Here is a 21,363-nt window from a genome sequence, read left to right as displayed (position 1 = left end):
AGTGTTTTTTTTAAGTTTAATATGAGAAAATAAAGACAGTTTCTTTGGATTCTAATAGCGTAAACTCATTTTTCTTCTGATGTTTTGTGACCCCTAAACTTAACTTCACATCAGCAGCTCAAAGAACAAAGAGGCTGTGCACTGGCCTAACAAGATCAATATGCTGTGATCAACTTTATAAGCAGAAATCATTGCTATAATAGGGCTGGTATAGTAAGTGCAGTATATAAAATAAAGCATACCAAACACAGGATTTACTTCTCCTTTATACTCAACACACAGTGAAACGTCAATTTTACATCCAATGATTTTAAGTTTTCCCTAATTTTACATCATTTTTTTTGTGGCCCCACTAATATATAATGCATCATAACTGTCCCTGATCTGACAATTTCCTGGATTATTTTTCTCTTCCCCCTACTGTATTTTTCTTTTTCAGAATGAAAGAAACCAGCCAGAACCAGCAGTTGAGAGAATAGAACAGCACAGACAAATACAGTTTTTAACAGAAAACTCCAAAACCAAACATTTTTTTATTTCTAAGCAAGTTGCTTAGAAGAACATTTCTTTCATTATGCAAAAAAGGGTGTGATTAATCTTTAAAAGAGAATATATGAAGCAAAAGGCACCTTGGGCATTCTAGATTAAATCAATACATTGATGTAAAAATATATAAATAAATAAAAGCCTTTTATAAAGTGGGCAGGTATGTGCGTCACCTGTCTGGAAACCAATTGTTTAGATAGTGGAGGAGGATTGAGTAATACACCACGTGTACTCACTGCAAGTCAGGCACAATTAAATGCAGCGTTTATTGGGTAAGTTGGTTTTGGAAAGGCCCTGGCAGGTGGCCCAAGGTGTTGGCCTGGCCTTTCAATACATGTAGCAAAATAAAAGAAACAAGTGCAAAATGTGCCAGTCTAGTGTCTACTAACCCTTAGCAACTATATAGAAAATACTTGGGTCAGTGTGGACTTATAAAGTAAAGGGCAAATAATACCCATGTTTAGAGAAAAAAGATTTTTCTTATTGTGACCATTAAAAGAGAACTGCTAGTGACTGGTGTGGATTACTAGACCAGGACAAACATTTGCTATCATATATTCATATATATTAGCTTGCCCCTGCCATTCTCTTCGGCTGGTCCAAAGCTTCCTCTTCATCTAATATACCCCTTGTTTTGTGTTAAAATGCCATATCAAGAAGCCAGAAGGGTGTATGGCTTGCATGGGGCCAGAGCTGGTTTAAGACTAAATGTGAACCTAGGCAAGGTAGTATTTTTGCGGAGAAAATAATTTTTGGCCACACCTACTTCATAAACCCCAGATCATTGCAGAAATGGCCATGAGAACTTCATTAACCACAGACTTGGCCATTTCTGCAATGATCTTACTGGCAAGTCTGGGGTTAATGGTCAATGGTCAATTCTGTAGTGATCTTATTGTCACTGAGAACTCCATTAACCCCAGACTTGCCAGACCCCAGACCTCTAACACTAGGCAGCAGGTTTCTAGAGGGCAATTAAACCCTGCAGGGGCATTGTGGAACATAACTTGGGATTTGTCAGCTGATCATGTCCATAAATGAAGCTCTCCAAGGCAAGGGCAACAAACTAGGTTTTCTCATAGACTAGGGAAAGCTATAGCATCCCAGCACATGTATCCCCCTGTCCTTAGCAAAATTCAAAAGTTAAGGGTATAGTGGCCCTTTTATTATATCTTAGTTGGGATCAAGTACAAGGTATTGTTTTATTATTACAGAGAAAAAGGAAATCAGTTTTGAAAGTAATAATTATTTTCTTATAATGGAGTTTATGGGAGATGGCCTTTCCTTTCGGAACTTTCTGGATAATGGGTTTCCAGATAAGGGATCCCATACCTGTATTGTTCTAACAGTTAACCCCAGGCAACTATCCTGGTAAAGATTTTAAGTCTACTTTGCATCTATTAGAAGTATTTTATTGTATCGCAAGAATGCATATAGTGGGATTGTGCCCATCTCAGCATAACTGAATTCTAGGAATAGGACACTAGGGGAAATAGTATGGTATGCAGAAAACCCCTTATCGAAAAAGCTCTGAATTGCAGGAAGCCCATCTTCCACAGACTCCATTTTAATCAAAATTCACATTTTTAAAAATGATTCATTTTTTTCTCTGTAATAATAAACCAGTACCTTGTACTTGATTCCAACAAAGATGGCGATGAAGTCATTTCCATGCTACAAGAAATAGCTAACATTTTAGCAGCGGCACAACCCATGAAAATTTGCACTTAAAGTGGAAGTACAATATTCTCAGACCAAAAGTGAAGTTTTTAGGTCTTTGCCTTTTGAATTATAGGACTGCTGTGTACAACTTTGACTCTGATCAGTAAATAGAAAAGGAGGCCTTTGGTCTATTATATCCTGCTGAACTACAAAGACATTGGCTGCGACATTGGGAGCAGCTGATGTTTGATGATCCCCACCCCTGTTGTGTTGTGAGATTAGAGACAAACTATTGCACTTGTCAGTTTATATTTCTCTGTTATTTTCTTACTGAAAGTGACTTTTTTGTGCTCCTCAAAGGAAATAGCTGTTTATGATTACATGGAGACTTCTATGTTATTCTCTGATCCTCACAACACTCTTCCCTGTGCCTCTCCTTCTCTCCTTCAGCACCAGTCAGTCTGAGTCATGGCAAGCAAATTCCATCCGTCTGCAATCCGCTGTGCTTCAGTTTAGTAAACTTGGAGAACAGGTTCAACAGAAATTGTCTGGCTTTGTGCAGGCAATACCCCAATTCTACCTCAAATATTCCTCATATACTGGCTTGTTAGAGGTTAATAACCAAAATATCCATTAAACTTGCACAGTCATATTGAAGGTAATCCCAATGTGATGTAGTAGTGATAAGTCTCTAAGAGGCTTCTCTGTAGCAAAGGTAGTTAATCACCACCAGCCCTTAGAAAAAACAAAGAAAGAAAGAGAATGCCAATAGCTCATTACAGGTAGTTACCTGTGGAAATGCGCTATTGGCGCTCTCTTTGTTTGTTAGCCCATCTGCTGAAAGATAACTTGTGGTAGGACTCTTAGAAAGAAAGAAAAGCAAATATGGCATGCTCTTTCTGTTGTCTTGCACTGACTAAATTGGTTATGAACCTAGATTCAACCTATAGAATGGGCAATTATTGTTACCTTATGGCACTGCATGAAACTGAACTGGGTAAAAAGTCTGTTCTTTTGGACTTGTATCAGGCAAGGAGATTATTACCTGCTAGTTGTAGGTGGCTAGATATAGGTTTCATTTTTTTGTACTAAGTAGTCTTTAAAGGGACTATACCTTTTCATCATGAGTGCAATCAATAGGTCTTGTGCTGAACATAATCTTGCTATTGTTTTAATTAGGAAATATCTATGGTCTCTGTCATTTCTGGCACTAAACAAATATATACTTTAGAACTGCTTCTATTTGCCAGTCCGCTGAGAAGCCCCTGAAAATGAGCTGTTCAAAAGCTGCTGCTTGGCAAAAAGAGGGTTTTGTTTGTCTAGAGGTAGATAGATCGAAAGCCCAGCTTTCAAATTAGATTTTTTTTTAAATTACAACAATAGGCAGAATACAGAGTAATGTAATAAAAGGTCTAAAGTAGGCATACATCTAGTAACCCATAGCAACCAATGAGATGAGTGTTTTCACAGTTAACCAGTAAATGCTACCTGCTGATTGGTAGCTATGGGTTACTATACAAGTAGCAAACTTTAGACCATTTATCGCATTCCTGGTTAACATTTTTGAGTGAGCGCATGTTTACTGTTATTCGTAGAACTGGAACAAGGTATTTATTACAGAAATGTTATCTCTTTATATCTATTTATTTTTCTGTTGCTAACTTAGTTAACATAAGTTAAGGGAGGCCTGAATAAAATAAAGTAAAAAAGGGGGCATCTGAGGAGGTCTCACCTAGACAAAACACGTTGGGCTATTATCTTTAATGAGCTACATACTTCTAAAAGCCTGTAAGTGCATATATTTTATTTTACGATCGGTTTTACACTATGGGAATGCGCCCCTTCTTCTCTTTTGCTTGTTCATAGATTTCTGTAGACTGACCATCTGCTTGAGGAGGCTGCACCCCACGTGGATACTGCTACCTTACAGACCTTATTGCGAATATATAAGAATTGACTGTGTATATCCCTATATACTACCTTGCAGACCTTCATTGGGGTAGATATATAGCTTAAAAGAGCAATAGAAAGCTCCCATTTTGTTTTCTACATATAAATAACACAGGTTACATAACAGATAACTTGAGCCTTTTCTCCTTTTTTCCAGCTGTAATGGCTGCCCCTGCTATTAATCATAGCATTATAAATAAAAAGTAAAAGGGGCATGATGGCTTCAGGGATATGAAATATATAATGTATGCAACACTGAAGGCATCTGGTATCAGTGCAAATTCAATCCCATATGAATCGCAAAAGCCATAAAGCTAATGCTTAATAGGTAAATTAAACATTTACAAGTATTCAGGAACTGAGCAGGATAAAGGAATCAAGTACAAACGGCTCTATATTATTTTATGAGGTGAAATGCATTGTCAGATATATAAATAAGGTTTCATGGGATTTGGTGACATTTTTAATTTACCCAAAATATATTTAAATCCTTTAAGCCAGACTATACAAAGCATAACTGAATTATGATTTTAGTTTCATACTGATTTAAAATTCATAATAACTGCCTGTACTTTCCAGGAAGAGTCCCTTTTACATATTTGTCCTAATAAATAACTGGTGATGATGAATCTTTAATTGGGCAGCTGCAGTTTTTTGGAATGATTTATTTGACCAAAATGCAGTTTCTCACATGTCCCTAATTCAGTAAGTTACAGTACAGTTATAGAAAGGGTGAATAAAGATTTAATATTACTGATATTAGCCCCGCCACATACAGTTGCAACTGGTGCAATGCAGAAGACCAGAAGCAGTCTCCTCGAAATTCATTTTCAAGGTTAGAAAAATTTAAATTGGTTGGAAAGAGAATTACAAAATATTACTGGGATAATATAGTAAACTCTCCCATGCTTTATTTACCAGTAGGTCCTAGCAGACACAAGGACACCCATTCCCATTAGAACAAAGAAGGTTCCATCTAAATATTCGGAAAGAGTTTTTTACAATGAGAGTTGTGAACTGTGTCATACTGGCAGATACATTAGAAAGCTTCAAGAAGGGGTTGGATGGCTTTTTAGCAAGTGAGGGAATACAGGGTTATGGGAGATAGCTCTCAGTACAAGTGAGGGAATACAGGGGTAGGGGAGATAGCTCTCAGTACAAGTGAGGGAATACAGGGTTATGGGAGATAGCTCTCAGTACAAGTGAGGGAATACAGGGGTATGGGAGATAGCTCTCAGTACAAGTGAGGGAATACAGGGTTATGGGAGATAGCTCTCAGTACAAGTGAGGGAATACAGGGTTATGGGAGATAGCTCTCAGTACAAGTGAGGGAATACAGGGGTATGGGAGATAGCTCTCAGTACAAGTGAGGGAATACAGGGGTATGGGAGATAGCTCTCAGTACAAGTGAGGGAATACAGGGGTATGGGAGATAGCTCTCAGTACAAGTGAGGGAATACAGGGGTAGGGGAGATAGCTCTTAGTACAAGTGACAGAATACAGGGTTATGGGAGATAGCTCTCAGTACAAGTGAGGGAATACAGGGTTATGGGAGATAGCTCTCAGTACAAGTGAGGGAATACAGGGTTATGGGAGATAGCTCTCAGTACAAGTGAGGGAATACAGGGGTATGGGAGATAGCTCTCAGTACAAGTGAGGGAATACAGGGGTATGGGAGATAGCTCTCAGTACAAGTGAGGGAATACAGGGGTATGGGAGATAGCTCTTAGTACAAGTGAGGGAATACAGGGGTAGGGGAGATAGCTCTCAGTACAAGTGAGGGAATACAGGGGTAGGGGGGATAGCTCTTAGTACAAGTGAGGGAATACAGGGGTATGGGAGATAGCTCTTAGTACAAATTGATCTAGGGAATGGTCTGATTGCAATTTTAAAGTGAGGAAGGAATCTTTTTCCCTCCTTCAGTGGAGAGGTTGCCTATCTCTAGATCATCTAGCAGTTAAGGTGGCCATATACGGGCAGATTGTAGCTGCTGATATTGGTCCTTTGGACCGATTCGGCAGCTTATCGGCCCGTGTAGGGACACCAGCGATGGGCCTGCCCAACTGAAATCAGGCAGATATCGATCGGGCAGGTTAAAATATTCAGTCGGATCGGGGACCGCATCGGCTCGTTGATGCGGTCCCCGAACCAACTGCGCCCATTACAGTCGTTATAATTCGACCGAATTAGCCTAAATTCCCCCGATATTGCCCGCTCGTAGGTGGGGATATCGGGAGAAAATCATGGCGACCTCGCCAGGCGAGCGGATCTTTACGTGTATGGCCACATTTAGGCAGGTTTCATATAGACATAAAAGTCTATCAACTCAATCTAAGTTGCTTTGTTACTATTTTAAAAGTGTACTGTATTGTGTTTCACACAAAGGGCCTGATTTATGGGGTTTTTTTGAGATCGTGTTTTGCCACCATTTGTGAAAATCTCACCAAACCAAAAATCATTATGTTTTTATGTTTTTTTGAAGCATTTATTGATTTAGTTGTAAACCTGCTACATTTTTTACTGCAGCAAACTGCAGCATGCTGAGTCACATAATGGTTCCCCTGCTCTAGGAAATTGCTGCAGAATTAAGGGACTAGGAATGGCTATGGCTGAAATGTTTGCCTCACTAGGTCCAGGCCTTTCCACAAATCCAGGCCTACTGTGAGACTAGCCTCACTAGTGGGGCTCATTTGCCATACTGTCTAGTCCAGAATGGACTTTTTACTTACTAAAGTATCAGTCTCCTATTTACTGCAGTGAAATGGGGCACATCTTTTGCATTTGCCAGAGAAATCAGTTCATTATTACTGTTGAAATTAAAGTTTTTCCTAAACAATTTTATAAAACAGTAATGATTGCAGAGACCTATCACCTGAAATCCAGTATCGGTAGTGATGTTTCAAGTAGGTGAGGCCTGGGTACTCTTTGTGTGTTTGTGAAATAGGGTTGAGAAAACTTGAATCATCTCATTGCTTCTCAGCAATAACAAGCACCTCAACATATCCATTCTATTTTTTACCTCTGGCAACATCATTACTGCAACCTCTAAAACATTTAACATGGTGATGGGATATCCAATATTCAACACCCATCCTTGCTATTAAGTTAACCATCAGAACATCAATATTATTAAAGCAACAAGACTATAGAAACCATCTAGCATTCTCAGTAGTGCTGAGGCCACATTTCTTCTTTCATAAATAAAACAAGAAGAATGATTCATTTTATAAAGCCAACACACAGTATATCCATCTATTAAGCATTATTACAGAATATACATACTGTAAATATCTGTCTACCTCCTGAATGAAAATGTAGTTCTCCTTGGAACCATGTCATGGTCTGGTAAGCCCACAGCTGTGCAGTGGGTAATATATTAAAGCATATCTTAAACATGAAGATTATATTAAATTTCCTACCCCTATAAATAAATGATGATGATGTAGCATCTGTTTGTTTGCATATTTAAACTTCTGATGGGCTCTTCATCAGACAAAACACAACTAAAGCTTCCCACTGTGCAGATAAATATAAATATATATATATATATATTGATAAAGGTCCTAATGAGGACCGAAACGTTGGTTTTTAAACAATGAGTTTTCAATAAAATTTTTTTGAATTTTAAGGGTGTGCCGGCCATGGATTATTTCATGCTATATATATATATATATATATAATACAGGCAATATCCTGTAAATTATATCTGTATCAATGGTGCTTAGTGATGTCACTCTGTCACTTGAGTCACTGAAACTTGTGTATTAAAATAAATAATGTAGCCCCTATTGTAAAATATTAGGCTATTAGAATTCACCTCGGAGTTCCATGACCTTTATAAAAGCACTTGGCCTTCAGCCTAGTGCTTTTATATGCTCATGGAACTCCTCTGTGACTTATAATATGCTCATATTTTACAATATTATTCACTATCTATATATACTGATACTAATTATCTAGTCTACAGTTTTCATTTTATTTATATCCATATTACATATGTTATATTTGTAGGACAGTGTAAGAAATATAAGAGATCCTTATATTCTTTCCACTTTTCCATAGTGTATAATTAGGGGCTTGAGAAAGCAATTCTTGGGGGTTCTTCCTGATTGATTAAATATTATAGCATCTTAAAAATGCAGTATGGAAATTAAAAAGACAATGCGGACAACAGTCTCACCAAAGAACTATGTAAAGGTACAATCAGTGATCTAAACTGAAAGAAGATATATTTTTGTTTCTTTGGTAAAAGTGCTCACACCCTCTGGGGGTTATAGTTATGTGTTCTCTTTAGTAAGTCATAATGGACATAAATAGATTGCTGATACCACAAGCTCATTCCAGAACTAAGCACTAAAGGGTCACTGTTAAAACTATATTTATTCTGAACCTCTATGCCAGTGTTTTTCAACCTTTTTTGGGCAAAGGCACACTTGTTTCATGAAAAAAATCACGAGGCACACCACCATTAAAAAATTTTAAAAAATTTAACTCTGTGCCCAGCAGCAGTGCCCCCCTAGTACATTGGTGCCCAGCAGCAGTGCCCCCCTAGTACATTGGTGCCAAGAGCAGTGCCCCCCTAGTACATTGGTGCCCAGCAGCAGTGCCCCCCTAGTACATTGGTGCCAAGAGCAGTGCCCCCCTAGTACACTGGTGCCCAGCAGCAGTGCCCCCCTAGTACATTGGTGCCCAGCAGCAGTGCCCCCCTAGTACATTGGTGCCAAGAGCAGTGCCCCCCTAGTACATTGGTGCCAAGAGCAGTGCCTCCCTAGTACACTGGTGCCCAGCAGCAGTGCCCCCCTAGTACATTGGTGCCCAGCAGCAGTGCCCCCCTAGTACATTGGTGCCAAGAGCAGTGCCCCCCTAGTACATTGGTGCCCTGCCTACGGCACACCAGGCAACATCTCGCGGCACACTAGTGTGCCGCGGAACAGTGGTTGAAAAACACTGCTCTATGCCACATTAAAATATGTGCTACATTTGGGAAAGGAAAGAGGAAAAGTTATCTGCAGCAGTGCTGAGACCTTGGGTAGTCAAACAACCAAAACTAGAAGCAAATCTCTATGATTTGTGGTTTCTATGTAAAGTGTATATATCATCTTCTGTAATCACCAGAAAACCTTAGGTTTGCATGTTACAAACATTATTTCTCATTATGCAATTACATGAGGTCCTAGCCCATAGGACAAACTCTCTTGCATCTGGCTTTTACTGAATATAGTTGCATACCCCAAAGCCTAAACATGAGGCAATGACCTCAAAGCTGTGGTATTTTATCCATCCAAACTCTTAAAATGAAAAAAGGAAGGAAAGAACTAACTGTCCAAAGCTGAAGCTCATGAGAAGGCAGAATAATATCATCCACATGCCCAAGTCACTGGATATCAAATTATGCACAGACAGTAAAATTGTCCCATATGAGTGCAGGTGTAACCAGTATTCAGCACTGCTGACACATCACCTGTGCTTATGATGGAACTGCCTGTGGCTATGTAACAGTGTAATTATCTTTATTGCAAATAATTCTCAGCCAGGGCAGATACTGAGAAACTCAAAACTGTATACAGTGTTGTAAAAAAAGACTCCTTAGAAATATTTTATAAAATTAAACAGCTAAACAGCTAACTAAACAGTCCCTTTCAGTTTTAAAAAGTAGAAACTAAAAGTTTCTGAATCAGTATGATTGATGTGATATTTATGAAATAATAGCTTTTCAAAAATATATATTAATATTATAAATTCTTAAACTAGTGTTTCTTTGTTTACCAGTTGGATAAGCCTTTATTTTGCTTAGAACAGGCATGGGCAAATTGCAGTCAACATCATTTATTTGGCCTCCACTTGCCTATCCCTGGCTAATAATGTCTTAAGGAAGTGTGTGGAAGCCTTTGCTTATTTTTTGTTGTGTCTGTACACTAAGGTCTTGATCCCTTCCTAATACCTTATCCCTTCCTAAGTTTCCATTGTGTCTATACAGTAAAGTTATGATCTCTTCCTAAGTTTCAATTGTGTCTGTACATTAATGTTATGATGAGTTTTATTTTTCTGTGGCAGTGAGTCATGTGTATGCATAAGGATACACCTTGTTTGTTACCAAATACACGATCATACTTAATTATTTGGGCGGACACAACATCTTGAAATTTGCCCAAGACACTTAATGAAAGACATTTTTGGGTCAGGTGTCTAATGCAAAAAAGGCTGGTTACTTTTGGTTACTGTGTTTATAAAGCAGTTAGTCAACTACTGTGCTAAAGATAGGCTTTTACCTAAAATGTAGGCCAGTCCATTTGGGGGGTTCTCAGCAGCTGATTAGGGGGGAATTTAGGTTAAATTATATGTTCTGAATAGCCCTGACATTGCAGCAGGGTGAGATTTTTGTATATGTAATCTTGTTCTGAGCTAATCTGGCTCTAACCAAGTTGTTTAATGATGGAAAGTCAAGCATTGTAAAAAACTACAATATAGTCATTGGCTTAATGAATGCAGAGTCTTTGCAAATCAATAAACACCTCAATGAAATGTATTGAATTAATTCACAAATACTAGCGGTGCAATGAAAATGCAAGTACTACCACAAATATAAGCACACAAATTGAAATATTTGTATTTGCTGAAAGCACTATTAATAAATGCTTAATTTAAATGCTAAGGGCTAACTTATTTGTAATATTATATTCCTAACCAATTTCCATCCAGTAGGTGAATATCAAATGCATCTAGACATTAGTGTCAAGTACTCTGCTGTGCCTTATACACAAGGGGGTAGGGAAGCCTTGTGCCATCAGTCGTGCACTCTGCACTGTGCTCTAGATTTATAATTCAGCTCATAGTTAAGGTTAAGCTCAGGCATTGCTCTTGCACTTTGATCAAGGGCAATAGTAAATGACCAGTGGCATCGCTTTGATTTAATAGCCATATTGGTCCGGTTAAATATAGACAGCCATTGGGCACTGTAGTGTAGGCTTTGTACTAGCTCGAACCTTAGGATATGGCAACTGGGAGGATTAAACTTCTTATTGTTCTCAAGGACTTCCCCTAGCTCTGCTTTGCATTGTCAGTAAATGTAACCTGAAAACTGTACTGCCACAGAATGACAAGATGTGAGCCTGTTTTGCTTGATGGGTTGGGTTTATAGCAATGATATAACACAAGTAAACCCAGGGTCAGACTGGGGTGATGGGCCACCGGGAAGGGCCCAGCCTTAACGTGCCCTGCTGAAACAGACCCTCTCCCCATGTAATCTGCAATACTTCCCCTTCCATTCACAGTTGGAAAGGACCACATAGGGGGGCCATTTGCAGCCCCAGTGGGCCCTGGACACCCCAGTCTGATGCTGAGTAAGCCTTTAAAGGGGCAGGATATTAAAAAGCAATAATGGATTATTCCTTTGTTTTCACTTTTAGTCCCTTTCTAACCCTCACCCTTCCAGTAATAAAGGTAGTTTTTTAAATTGAGGTAATCACCCCTAAATAAACAACCACGCTTCCCTAAGCTGCAGCCTTTGTCAGAATTTAAAATAATTGGGCTTCACAGTGGTCTGAATTTGTTTAACTTTTCATCCTTCCACTATTGCTTGTAGGAATCAAATAAGGTTGATAGGAGAAATTGGTTTCGGTTTTAGATTTTGTCCTGTTTAGTGTAAAAAGAGCAACACAAACACTAATATGAATTAATTAAAACAATAGACAAAAAGTGGGTTTTGTACAAGCCCTATTAATTCAACTTATGTTATAAAAAGAGGGTATACTGCCCCTTTAAAGTATTGCTTTATAGGAGATCTATTATCAGGAAACCCATTATCCAGAAAGCTCTAAAACATTAAAACCCATTATCTGAAAAACTCCAAAACATAGCAATGCCATTTTCCATAATTTCCTATTTCAACAATTTCTCATTTTTTTAAAATAATTATTTGCCTTTTCCCCTTAATAGAACATTACCTTGTACTTGATGGTAACTAATGTGCATAAATCCGTGCTGGTAGCCAATCAATTCTGTTGGGCTTTTAATGTTTAAATGTTTTTAGCCTGAAAGCTTTGTGCAACAAATTATGTAAGGCCCCTTAATAAAGAAAAAAACCCAGGCCCTAACTATTTCAGATATCAGATCCCATATAATAGCAATCCTTTAACCCCCACCAAAAAAATAAAATGGACAATGAAAAGTTAAGCAAACTCCAATAAATCCTAAAGAAGCTGGCAGTTCTTGTCAACATTTACATAGTGACTTATTTAAGTTGGGTAGAAAAAAGACCAAAGTCCATCAAGTTCAACCCCTCCAAGCAAATGCCAGTGCATATATATATAGACTTATACTGACCTATCTATACAGTCACACATATAAACTATAAATAGCAATATCTATGCTAACTGTAGATTATAGCATTACAATAGCCTTTTATATTATGCTTACTTGGTACCTTAACCCTGAGGGTGAAGACACACAGAGCTACTAGTAGCAGCTACTTGTCACGGCTACTAAAATAGACAATGCTGATCGTTTACTGATAATTGTCTCTGTGTGTGTTTTAGCAGAGGCAATTCTTGGTATTGTCTATGGCAGGGTATTTTTTAGAGTTTAGTAGCCTTGAAAAAGCAGCTGCTACTAGTAGCCCAGTGTGTCTTCACCCTGAAAATTTGCTGTCACAGCAACTTTGAACAAGTAAATATTTGCTAATGACTTTTTCTGTTATGATCCTATTGTACATTTTGCTACAGCTACTAATGCAACGATATGAGCAAACATGGTGTGTGCTGCATTTAAAGCATATGTATACTGTATGTTATTATAGTGGTACTTCCAGATGTTACAGTCTGTCCATGGGAAGTGTATTATTATAGCACTGATAAACATTGCTTGTAAATATCTAGAAATACCCAATGAGATCAAACTAAAATCATATTGGTTGAGCCGTACTCTACACTGTTAAATTGATACTGCTGTATAAGTTTAAAACCACTGTAGATTTATTAAAAGGATACTAAAAAAACAGGCAAAAAAATGAAATGCTTTTGCACAGTTTCATCCCAATACACTTTAACAAATTGCTCCATTCCAACCTGTCAGTGTGAATGATCTGAAGATCCTTGGTTCAAAATAGGACATGCTTGATCGGACACTACAGTAAATCCACATTCCTCACTTGGGCTTGGAGATTGTTTGGCCCCTTTTCTTTCAAGGAATAAAGCAAACACTCCATCTAAACTCTAAAAGCAGGCAATTTAGAGCAGAGATGGAGAAGATACTGTGACAATATTGGCAGAAAAGATGAACTATGCCTGAGAAAAAAATGGAAATATTATCTTTTGGCTTGCGGTGCATTGGGATGTCTCATATGTTATGTTTTTTTCTTAATTTTTCTTTTCCTCAATTGAGCAACAAACTGGGGAATGGTAATGTTAAATCCCAGATACTTATATTCCATTGTGGACACACAACCTTATTTTGGAAACAATGAGTTGACAATCTAATTGTATTTGAAGGTAAATGACTCCCTTCCTCCAGGCTTCATTAGCAACCACGGCTCATAGTAACCACGGCTCTGTTAGTGGGAAATGTAATACAAATCACAAATGAAAAAATTTTCATAAGTAAGGATAAAAATTTGCATTTTGCAATATAATATTCCTTGTTAGACAGTTTTTAAGGAGTGCGTGAGATTGTGTGAGACCTTTTTTGCCTGAAAAACTTTAGGTCAATGGAGGACAAAAGAAGCAGTCGCAAGCACTTTTCAGCTGGCTAAAAATTCATATTTGTGCAATTATCGTAACCAATGGAAGGTAACGTACCCATCACATTTTTAAAAAAGCACGTATACATTGGTACTTTTCAAGACATTCTGAAATATGGGAATTTTACAAGTCTGAATAATATAATCTGATTGAAAAATGTGTACAGGTTTAGGAACTATAATCGGAAATGCTTGGGTCCTGTGGTTTTCTGGATAAGGGATCTTTCCGTAAATTGGCTCATCATATCTTTAGTCTGCTAAAATAATTTAAACTTTCGATAAACTCAACAGGTTTGCTTTGTCTCCAGTAAGGATTTCTGTAGCTTTGTTACCATCAAGTACAAGCCACTGTTTTATTATTAGAGATAAAAAGGCAATCATTATAAAAAATTTGAATTATTTAATTAAAATTAAGTCTATGGGAAATGGCCTATTCATAACTTTCTGGATAACAGGTTTTCAGATAATGGATCCCATACCTGTACCTGATTTTCTATTCAATCTACATTTAATTAAATAGGTCTATATAGTTAATTACTATTTATATTTAAATAACAGTAGAGTAAAATAGTCTGGAAGACCTGCCCCTATTACATGCCGCTGTTTGTCTCCCTGAAACCTACTAATTTAACAGGTAATTGTTATCATCTCTTAATTATGTCATGAGCTTCATGAACGAGAAAAGGCAGAGGAATTCTGGTGAATACCTTGGCAGCAGCTGCCTTTGAAGATAGTTAATAATGCTGGCAGTGGTTCTTTTAACAATAAAGGGATTGGTTAAAGTGACTATGGATAATCTTTTCCCCCTTTATTTTAAAGTAAGCACTGCCCACGTTGTTAGGGTTAATTATATGTTCACATTAAATATAATCCTGATTGAAATTTGATGATGTCTTGAAAACACCAGACACAAAGCTTCATCATATACCATCTAAATCTCAGTTTCCAGTTAACCGTAAGAACTAGATGCATTTTCTGTTGGCATAAATACAAGAAGAACTATTCCCAGCTGCAGCTGCTGAGAAGCACTGAGGCTGGGTGGTGGAGTTATATGCTAGCTTGGCACAGAAACAAGATCAGAGTCAAACTTCCAGCTTAAAAGAAGCACAAGTGTTGGGGCGGCGGGTGGTTGGCATGTTACAACATATACTTCATTTATTCAGACTTTAGGCAAGCGTTTTGGTATTGTGTTTGGTATCGATGATTGCATTGTTACATAGTTATCTACAAAGTTTAACCCTTAATGAAACCAACTTGGCACCACATATCCAGAGGAAAGCATGTATACTCTTTAGGTAGTCAAAACATTGTTTACTGACAGACTACTAACTGATGGTAAAAGCAGAAAGTATTTTCCATCCAAGAGCCACCAGAGAGAAGAATACTGTATGCCAGTGATCCCCAACCAGTGGCTCAGGAGCAATATATTGCTTAACAACCCCTTGGATGTTGCTCCAAGAGACCTCAAAGCATGTGCTTATTTTCGAATTTATGGCTTAGAGACAAGTTTTGGTTGCATAAAACCCAGGTGTACTGTCAGAGTCTTCTTTAGGCTGCCAGTCCATGTAGGGGCTACCAAATAGCCAATAACAACCCCCTAGGTACATTTTTCATGCTTGTGTTGCTCCCCAACACTTTATAAATTTGAATATGTCTCACAGGTAAAAAAAAGCTTGGAGACCTCTGCTGTATGCAAAGGAGATGTAATCATAAACTTAAAAAAAGGAGAGTTCGTGCTCTGGCTGTTGGCAATTAACAGTTTCTCAGGTGTTTGCCTAGTAGTAAAAGTTTCATCACAGAGCAGCTTGCTCACATCAACCAATACAATTTCTACTTTAAAAATCCTCCTTTGCCCCGTCAGAACTTTATAGAAACACCTTGCCGGGTGCCAAATGGTATATGATAACCTTGTGATAGGATGAACAATTTCATCCAGTGCCACTTGCCGTTGGAACAGAATCTGGCTGTGAATACAACATGTAAGTGAATAAGGTTATAAATATTTGCCTGTGTGTTAAAAAGAAAGAAATTTAAAAGGATAATTACAAGGTTTTGATTGCTTCCTGACAATACAGATGACAAAAAAGATATACAATTGGCTGTGTGTGCATCTGCTGTGCCACACCTGCATTGAACCCAGGATAAGTTACGATTAAAGAAGTTTGCTCTTCTGGAGAAGAAAATCAGATAAAATGAAATGGCCCCATCAGCCAACTAATGGACAGAGTTCTGTCTTTTCTCCCACACTACTTCCTGTTACAGTCAGAGCTGCATTATTTCCTGTCAGGTGATCTCTGAGGGAGCACACAGCCCATCACTTAATGGCGGCTCAAATGTTTACTGATATATATATTCCAATTTGGTAAGATTGTATGATATAATCTGTTGGCTAAGTATTTATTCTAGGGATATAGTCCTTCTTTAACACTTTTGCACTTCCACATACATGCTTTGCAGTTAAGGGCTCTCCTCTGCACTGGCAACTTTTGTGGCCGGTGCAGAGAGTCAGATGTGCCCCCAACACATTGAGCTAGGGAGCTGCCAAGTCAGTGACACAATTGTTGCACGACCTGACTTCTATTTTTGTGCATAACATAATTGATGCTTCATTTATATTGATTGATGTTTGTATTTATATTACGGAAAAAACACGTTTTCCTTCATTTTTAGACACTTAGAAGCCTATATCTTGTTACAGAAGTGGAATTCACAAAAATTCTGTTTTCCAAGGTAAACTAAAATTACCCCTAGGAAAGGCCCCTAAAGTGAAAAATGTTAAAAAATGGTCAGACAGTAAAAGTACCTCCATGACCGGCTGGCAGTTAAAGAGTATTATAAATGTATATGTATAAATGTATTGCAGCATTTTACCAGGCTACTTTTTAAAAATCTTATTGGTAGCTATGGGTTACTAGACCTGGAATAAACTTTGCACTTTTTATTACATGACATAAATGGAAAAAAACATGCCCTAGGTATGTATAAAATGCAATATTTTAAGTATCAAATACAAAACAATGCCTATTTTTTTCTTAAATTAGGATTTGGAAGAGCATCTGGTGCATTATACCAAGCCATATGTTCTGCTGACTTCTTAAATAGTTATTTAGACCCTTAGGTAAAATGTTGATTTAGAGCTAATAATACCCAATCTCAAGACATATCCCTTATGCAGATGATCAAGATTTATGAGCAGTCATCATGAATCCGTGATTATCCCTGTTGTGTGATAACAGGATAAAAAAAGCCGCATTGAATTGACATTCAGCGCTGAGCGTTCTTGCATAAATGCACTGTGATTTTTTTTCATTAATTCATCTAATGCAAGCAACATGGAAGCGACATATGGATTTTAACCTCTTATTGAAAAAATATGTATGACTTAATGTCGATGACTTACACGTCTCAATATCGATGATGTTGAGACATGTAAAAGGTGCTTTTATAAGATGTAATATTATTCTGGTTTCTGCCGTCTTATGCAAGACAAGATTTCACAACCATATAGACAAAACAACCTTTACCATTTCATATCAATCACTTAAATTGTGGCAGTGGAGGTATCACCCATCCCCTTCCCACTGAAAGAAATCAGAAAAAGCCCTATAACTGCACTAGGAAATTACTCTAAACTGCGTAGCTTTACTATCTGTAATATTATGTAGCTATTCTTGCTTTTTATTGTAGCTATGTAGCTATTCTGGTGTTTTATTTAGAATGCCATATGGTTTCACCCACTTAATTATAGAGAAATTACAGCCTATTTTCTTACCCCATCTACAGGCATCCTGGCCTTGGAAATGGTCCTACTTGTAGAATCCTGGCTTGCTCTGTTTGCTTTGCTCTTCTTTAAAGAATCTTGGGCAAAGAGTCCCCCCATCCTCCGTGAGGAGTTTCTTCTCAGAAGGGTTTGCCCACCTCTCAAGCCATCTAGTATTCGTACTAATAATAAGTTGGCTGGCAGCTCTTCAATGCTGCATTGTACAGGGGTCCTGCATTCTGGGCATTTCAGTTCCTTTTTGGCTTTAAATAGTCTCTGCAGACAAGGCTGGCAAAAGGTATGTTGGCATGGCAGCACCTTGGCATTAACATCCAATTTTCCAAGGCATAAGGGGCAATCCAGGAGGTCAAGAACAACCAATTCATCCATCTTATTCGAAATATGCAGTTAAACCAAAGATGATGAAGGCTTCATAGTCACTAAAACAAAGAGCAGAAAAGTGTTTTTAATCTAAGAATCCTGAGACCCACACCTAAAGATGGGCCAACGATTAAAAATAATTCACCAACACATCATATCAAGGCGAAATCCTATGTACTGTATTATCCAGCAATCTCTCATCAGACGCCTTTCAAATGTGCACCTCAGTTCTACAGTCGAGTTTCTATTCCAATGAGTCATATTTGTGATTCACAAATACAATGGAATTTATAAAATACTGCTTTCTTGTTGCATTGCTGTCAGGATTCAAGGGTTGTGCTTTACAGGAAACATACAAAGAATCACTTGATTTTTCTACACTTTCATGGTGGTTCAGAAAGGACAATCTGTTTAATTTAGGTTTTACACCTAGCCATATTTTTCCCAGCTATTATGAAGAAAGATCAAGGCGTTACGTTTCAGTATTTTGCTAATCTGAACTTTAGGTGCACTGTTATATTCTCCTACAATAAATATTGCTATAATGCTGTAGTTCTGACATCATAGCTGGGGCATGTTGATAAATTTGAAATCCGAAGAAATTAGAATTAGTTTGGTAAATGGGGAACTTTATAGAATTAAAAATGGGTGTAACAATAGAGAGTATAGCGGTCCTAAGAAGATCCTGCTATAAACTTTCAATGTGCAAAAGCCATTTTTATCACCAAAGTTTATTGCTGGCCCTTAATTATTTACTTAATAAGGCATTATTTCTTATTGCAATAATAGTCAAAGACTGTATAAATTGACTGTACCATATAAAATTCAAAGTACAAGGCTGATAATCTCTGTAACATTAACTGATACAACAGAATTTCACTTTCTGCAAAGGTTTTGATTTATAATGATGACCCCTAAACTTAGGGACTCCTGAGCCACTGAGCATGTGCGGTGGATCACAAGATTAGAAGATGGGGAGTTTCTCTGGGCAACTTTGAAGGCATAGACCATTACTGATTCAGTACATAATGTTCAGCATTTCTAGTTACCCTTGTTTTTGCTTTAGTACTCCTTTAATTACATAGATATGGGAGTGACCACATTTTGGTCATACTTCCAGAATTTATTACACAATACAAAGATTAGAACTATCACACCCAACCATACTTACCCAGGCATTTATTTATTTTGTGTTCTAGCAGTATAACTAAATGAACCCAGTAAGAGGAAAGTAAGTTGCAAATGAAAAAAGAATCATGCCATTAAGCTGACAAGTTTCCTCCATGTCAGCCAGCCAAATCATTCTCTTCAGAGAATTTACATGACTGCAGGTAAAAGTGTGAAGTAACTCTTGCAACATAAATCTGTGATAACATCTTCTTTCTTGATGAGAATTATTACGCAAGTTTGAAAATGGGCTGGCAGAAGAGGTGTCAAACAGCTTAATCTGGCTATTTTAAACTACAAATATGTATATAGTTTTTTTCCCTGAGGAAGATCATGATGATGTGACCGAAATGTTGGAATTTTTTTGTTTGTCTATTAAAATCTGTTACACCAAGCCTGTTGAGTGTAGTCATATTTTTTGCTGCTTTGTACACATTTTACCAGGCATGCTGTAAATTATATTTTTTTAAATGTTTTTTTAATATAAATAACATATTTAAATATAATTTATTTTATAGGGGACCAGTGGACTAAATTTCAAGCAGCTTTTGGGTGTAAATGATAAGAAATGCTCTTCCTAAATTAATAAAAGAAAACTCTATTAGCATGAAAGTTCTATAAAGTCCAATAATGCAACATTCAAAATGGGCACATTCCTTGTCAAGGTGTCAGTCAGCTCCAGGGCCATGGGCACATCAGCCAGGAGCAATGAATTAGTATAAGTATGAACAGTGCTTTGTGGAATTAATACGAATCTACCTATCGCAAAAGCTCTGCCAGTTCTACTGTGGGTTTATACTATACTTTTTTGGGGGGTAAGAAATGGTGTTTAATGCATATTATTAAATGATACCTTGTGAGTCTGTTAAAATATATGATGTGTGCCAAGATGAAAATCAGTTTATCTGTATTTAGAATGCAGTATGGATATAGGATTCCTTAGAATAAGACCATTAGAAACATTATCCAGAAAGCTCCAGATTACAAAAAGGCCATCTTCCATAGACTCAACTTTAAGCAAATAATTCTAATTTTTTTAAAAAAAGATTTTACTTTTCTCTATAATAATAGAACCTTGTATTAAAGGTAATTATGCTGCATGAATACATACTGGTGGCAAATGGTGATCCAAATTATATTATTCTGGATAATAGATCATATGCCTGTATATATCCCTAGATAAGGTATAGCATATAGCACAGTAGATATCTGTGTAAACACAATAATAAAAACATCTAATAAACTAATCCCAGAAATCCAGTTACACAACAAATGGGACCTATGAAACGATACAAGACAGTAGGGAGTTATTCAGGGCAACAGTAAAACTGTCTGTATTAATACACAACACTGAAATACATACCTTTTTAATTGTTTTTAACTGATAAAAACTACAATAGATACTTTTTGGGGGGGGTTCATTGTAAATACACGTTAAATAAAGGAAAAAGGAAACATATATATAAGCATTTAATAGAATTAGATTTCTTCTATTAAAACAGAATAGTTATTTTATTGCCTCTAGTGTTCCCACTTACCAAACAATGTTGTCACATGCATTGTATCTAAAAAAAATATTATATACAGCTATTATAAGCATTTACCAACCACCATGCCAACGGGGTCTGTGTTATTTAAACAAAAATCCTGACTTTATCCCAAAGAGCAGTAGACAAGAGCACATGTAGACAAAGAAAAAGTAGAACAATTCAATCGCAATGCCTTGCTCTGCTATACCGGCTAGAAAATCTGAGATTACAAATATAAATAGTGTTTTGAAGTAACCATCCTCTACACCTCTGTCATCCAAAGAGTTTGCAACAACTGACCTTCTCTTGTATAAACCTTTATACCACACAGCTCATGGGACAATCCAGCCTCGTTCCTCATGCTACAGCTGCATAAAAAAGCAACTTTGCTATACTCTGAATTTCTCTTAGATCAGTTTACTGGTACAGCCCATTTAACCCTTCTTGAGGCAGGTTGGATTCTTGGCATGAGTCCTGAGGAGGAAGTTTGGATGTGTTCCTGTGAACACACACGGTGTTCCTGGTATTTCAAAATCCAAAGAATAAAACAAGAAGCTTAAATTTGCTGTGAAGGGCATTTTCAAGAAAACAAGTTTCAACAATATGCTTATTATCGCATTTAGGAATTCTTTCCT

The 21,363-nt window shown here is 37.3% G+C and overlaps 1 protein-coding gene across 2 annotated transcripts in view; it reads right to left on the bottom strand.

The window, feature by feature from the left end:
* sh3rf2 (SH3 domain containing ring finger 2) overlaps positions 1-21,100 on the bottom strand; it is a 71,038-nt gene extending 49,938 nt beyond the window's left edge. For both annotated transcript variants that reach the window (XM_031898815.1, XM_002935265.4), the window contains exons 1-2: positions 21,029-21,100; positions 17,664-18,091 (exon numbers count right to left, since the gene is read on the bottom strand). In XM_031898815.1, the coding sequence (XP_031754675.1) occupies positions 17,664-18,041 (378 nt within the window). In that variant the 5' untranslated portion in view covers positions 18,042-18,091; positions 21,029-21,100. The remainder of the gene's footprint in view (positions 1-17,663; positions 18,092-21,028) is intronic.
* Positions 21,101-21,363: the final 263 nt, after the last annotated feature.

This window comes from Xenopus tropicalis, chromosome 3 (genome assembly GCF_000004195.4).
Source record: "Xenopus tropicalis strain Nigerian chromosome 3, UCB_Xtro_10.0, whole genome shotgun sequence".
In the NCBI taxonomy this organism is placed as follows: domain Eukaryota; kingdom Metazoa; phylum Chordata; class Amphibia; order Anura; family Pipidae; genus Xenopus; species Xenopus tropicalis.
This window is presented reverse-complemented; position numbering and strand designations above follow the sequence as displayed.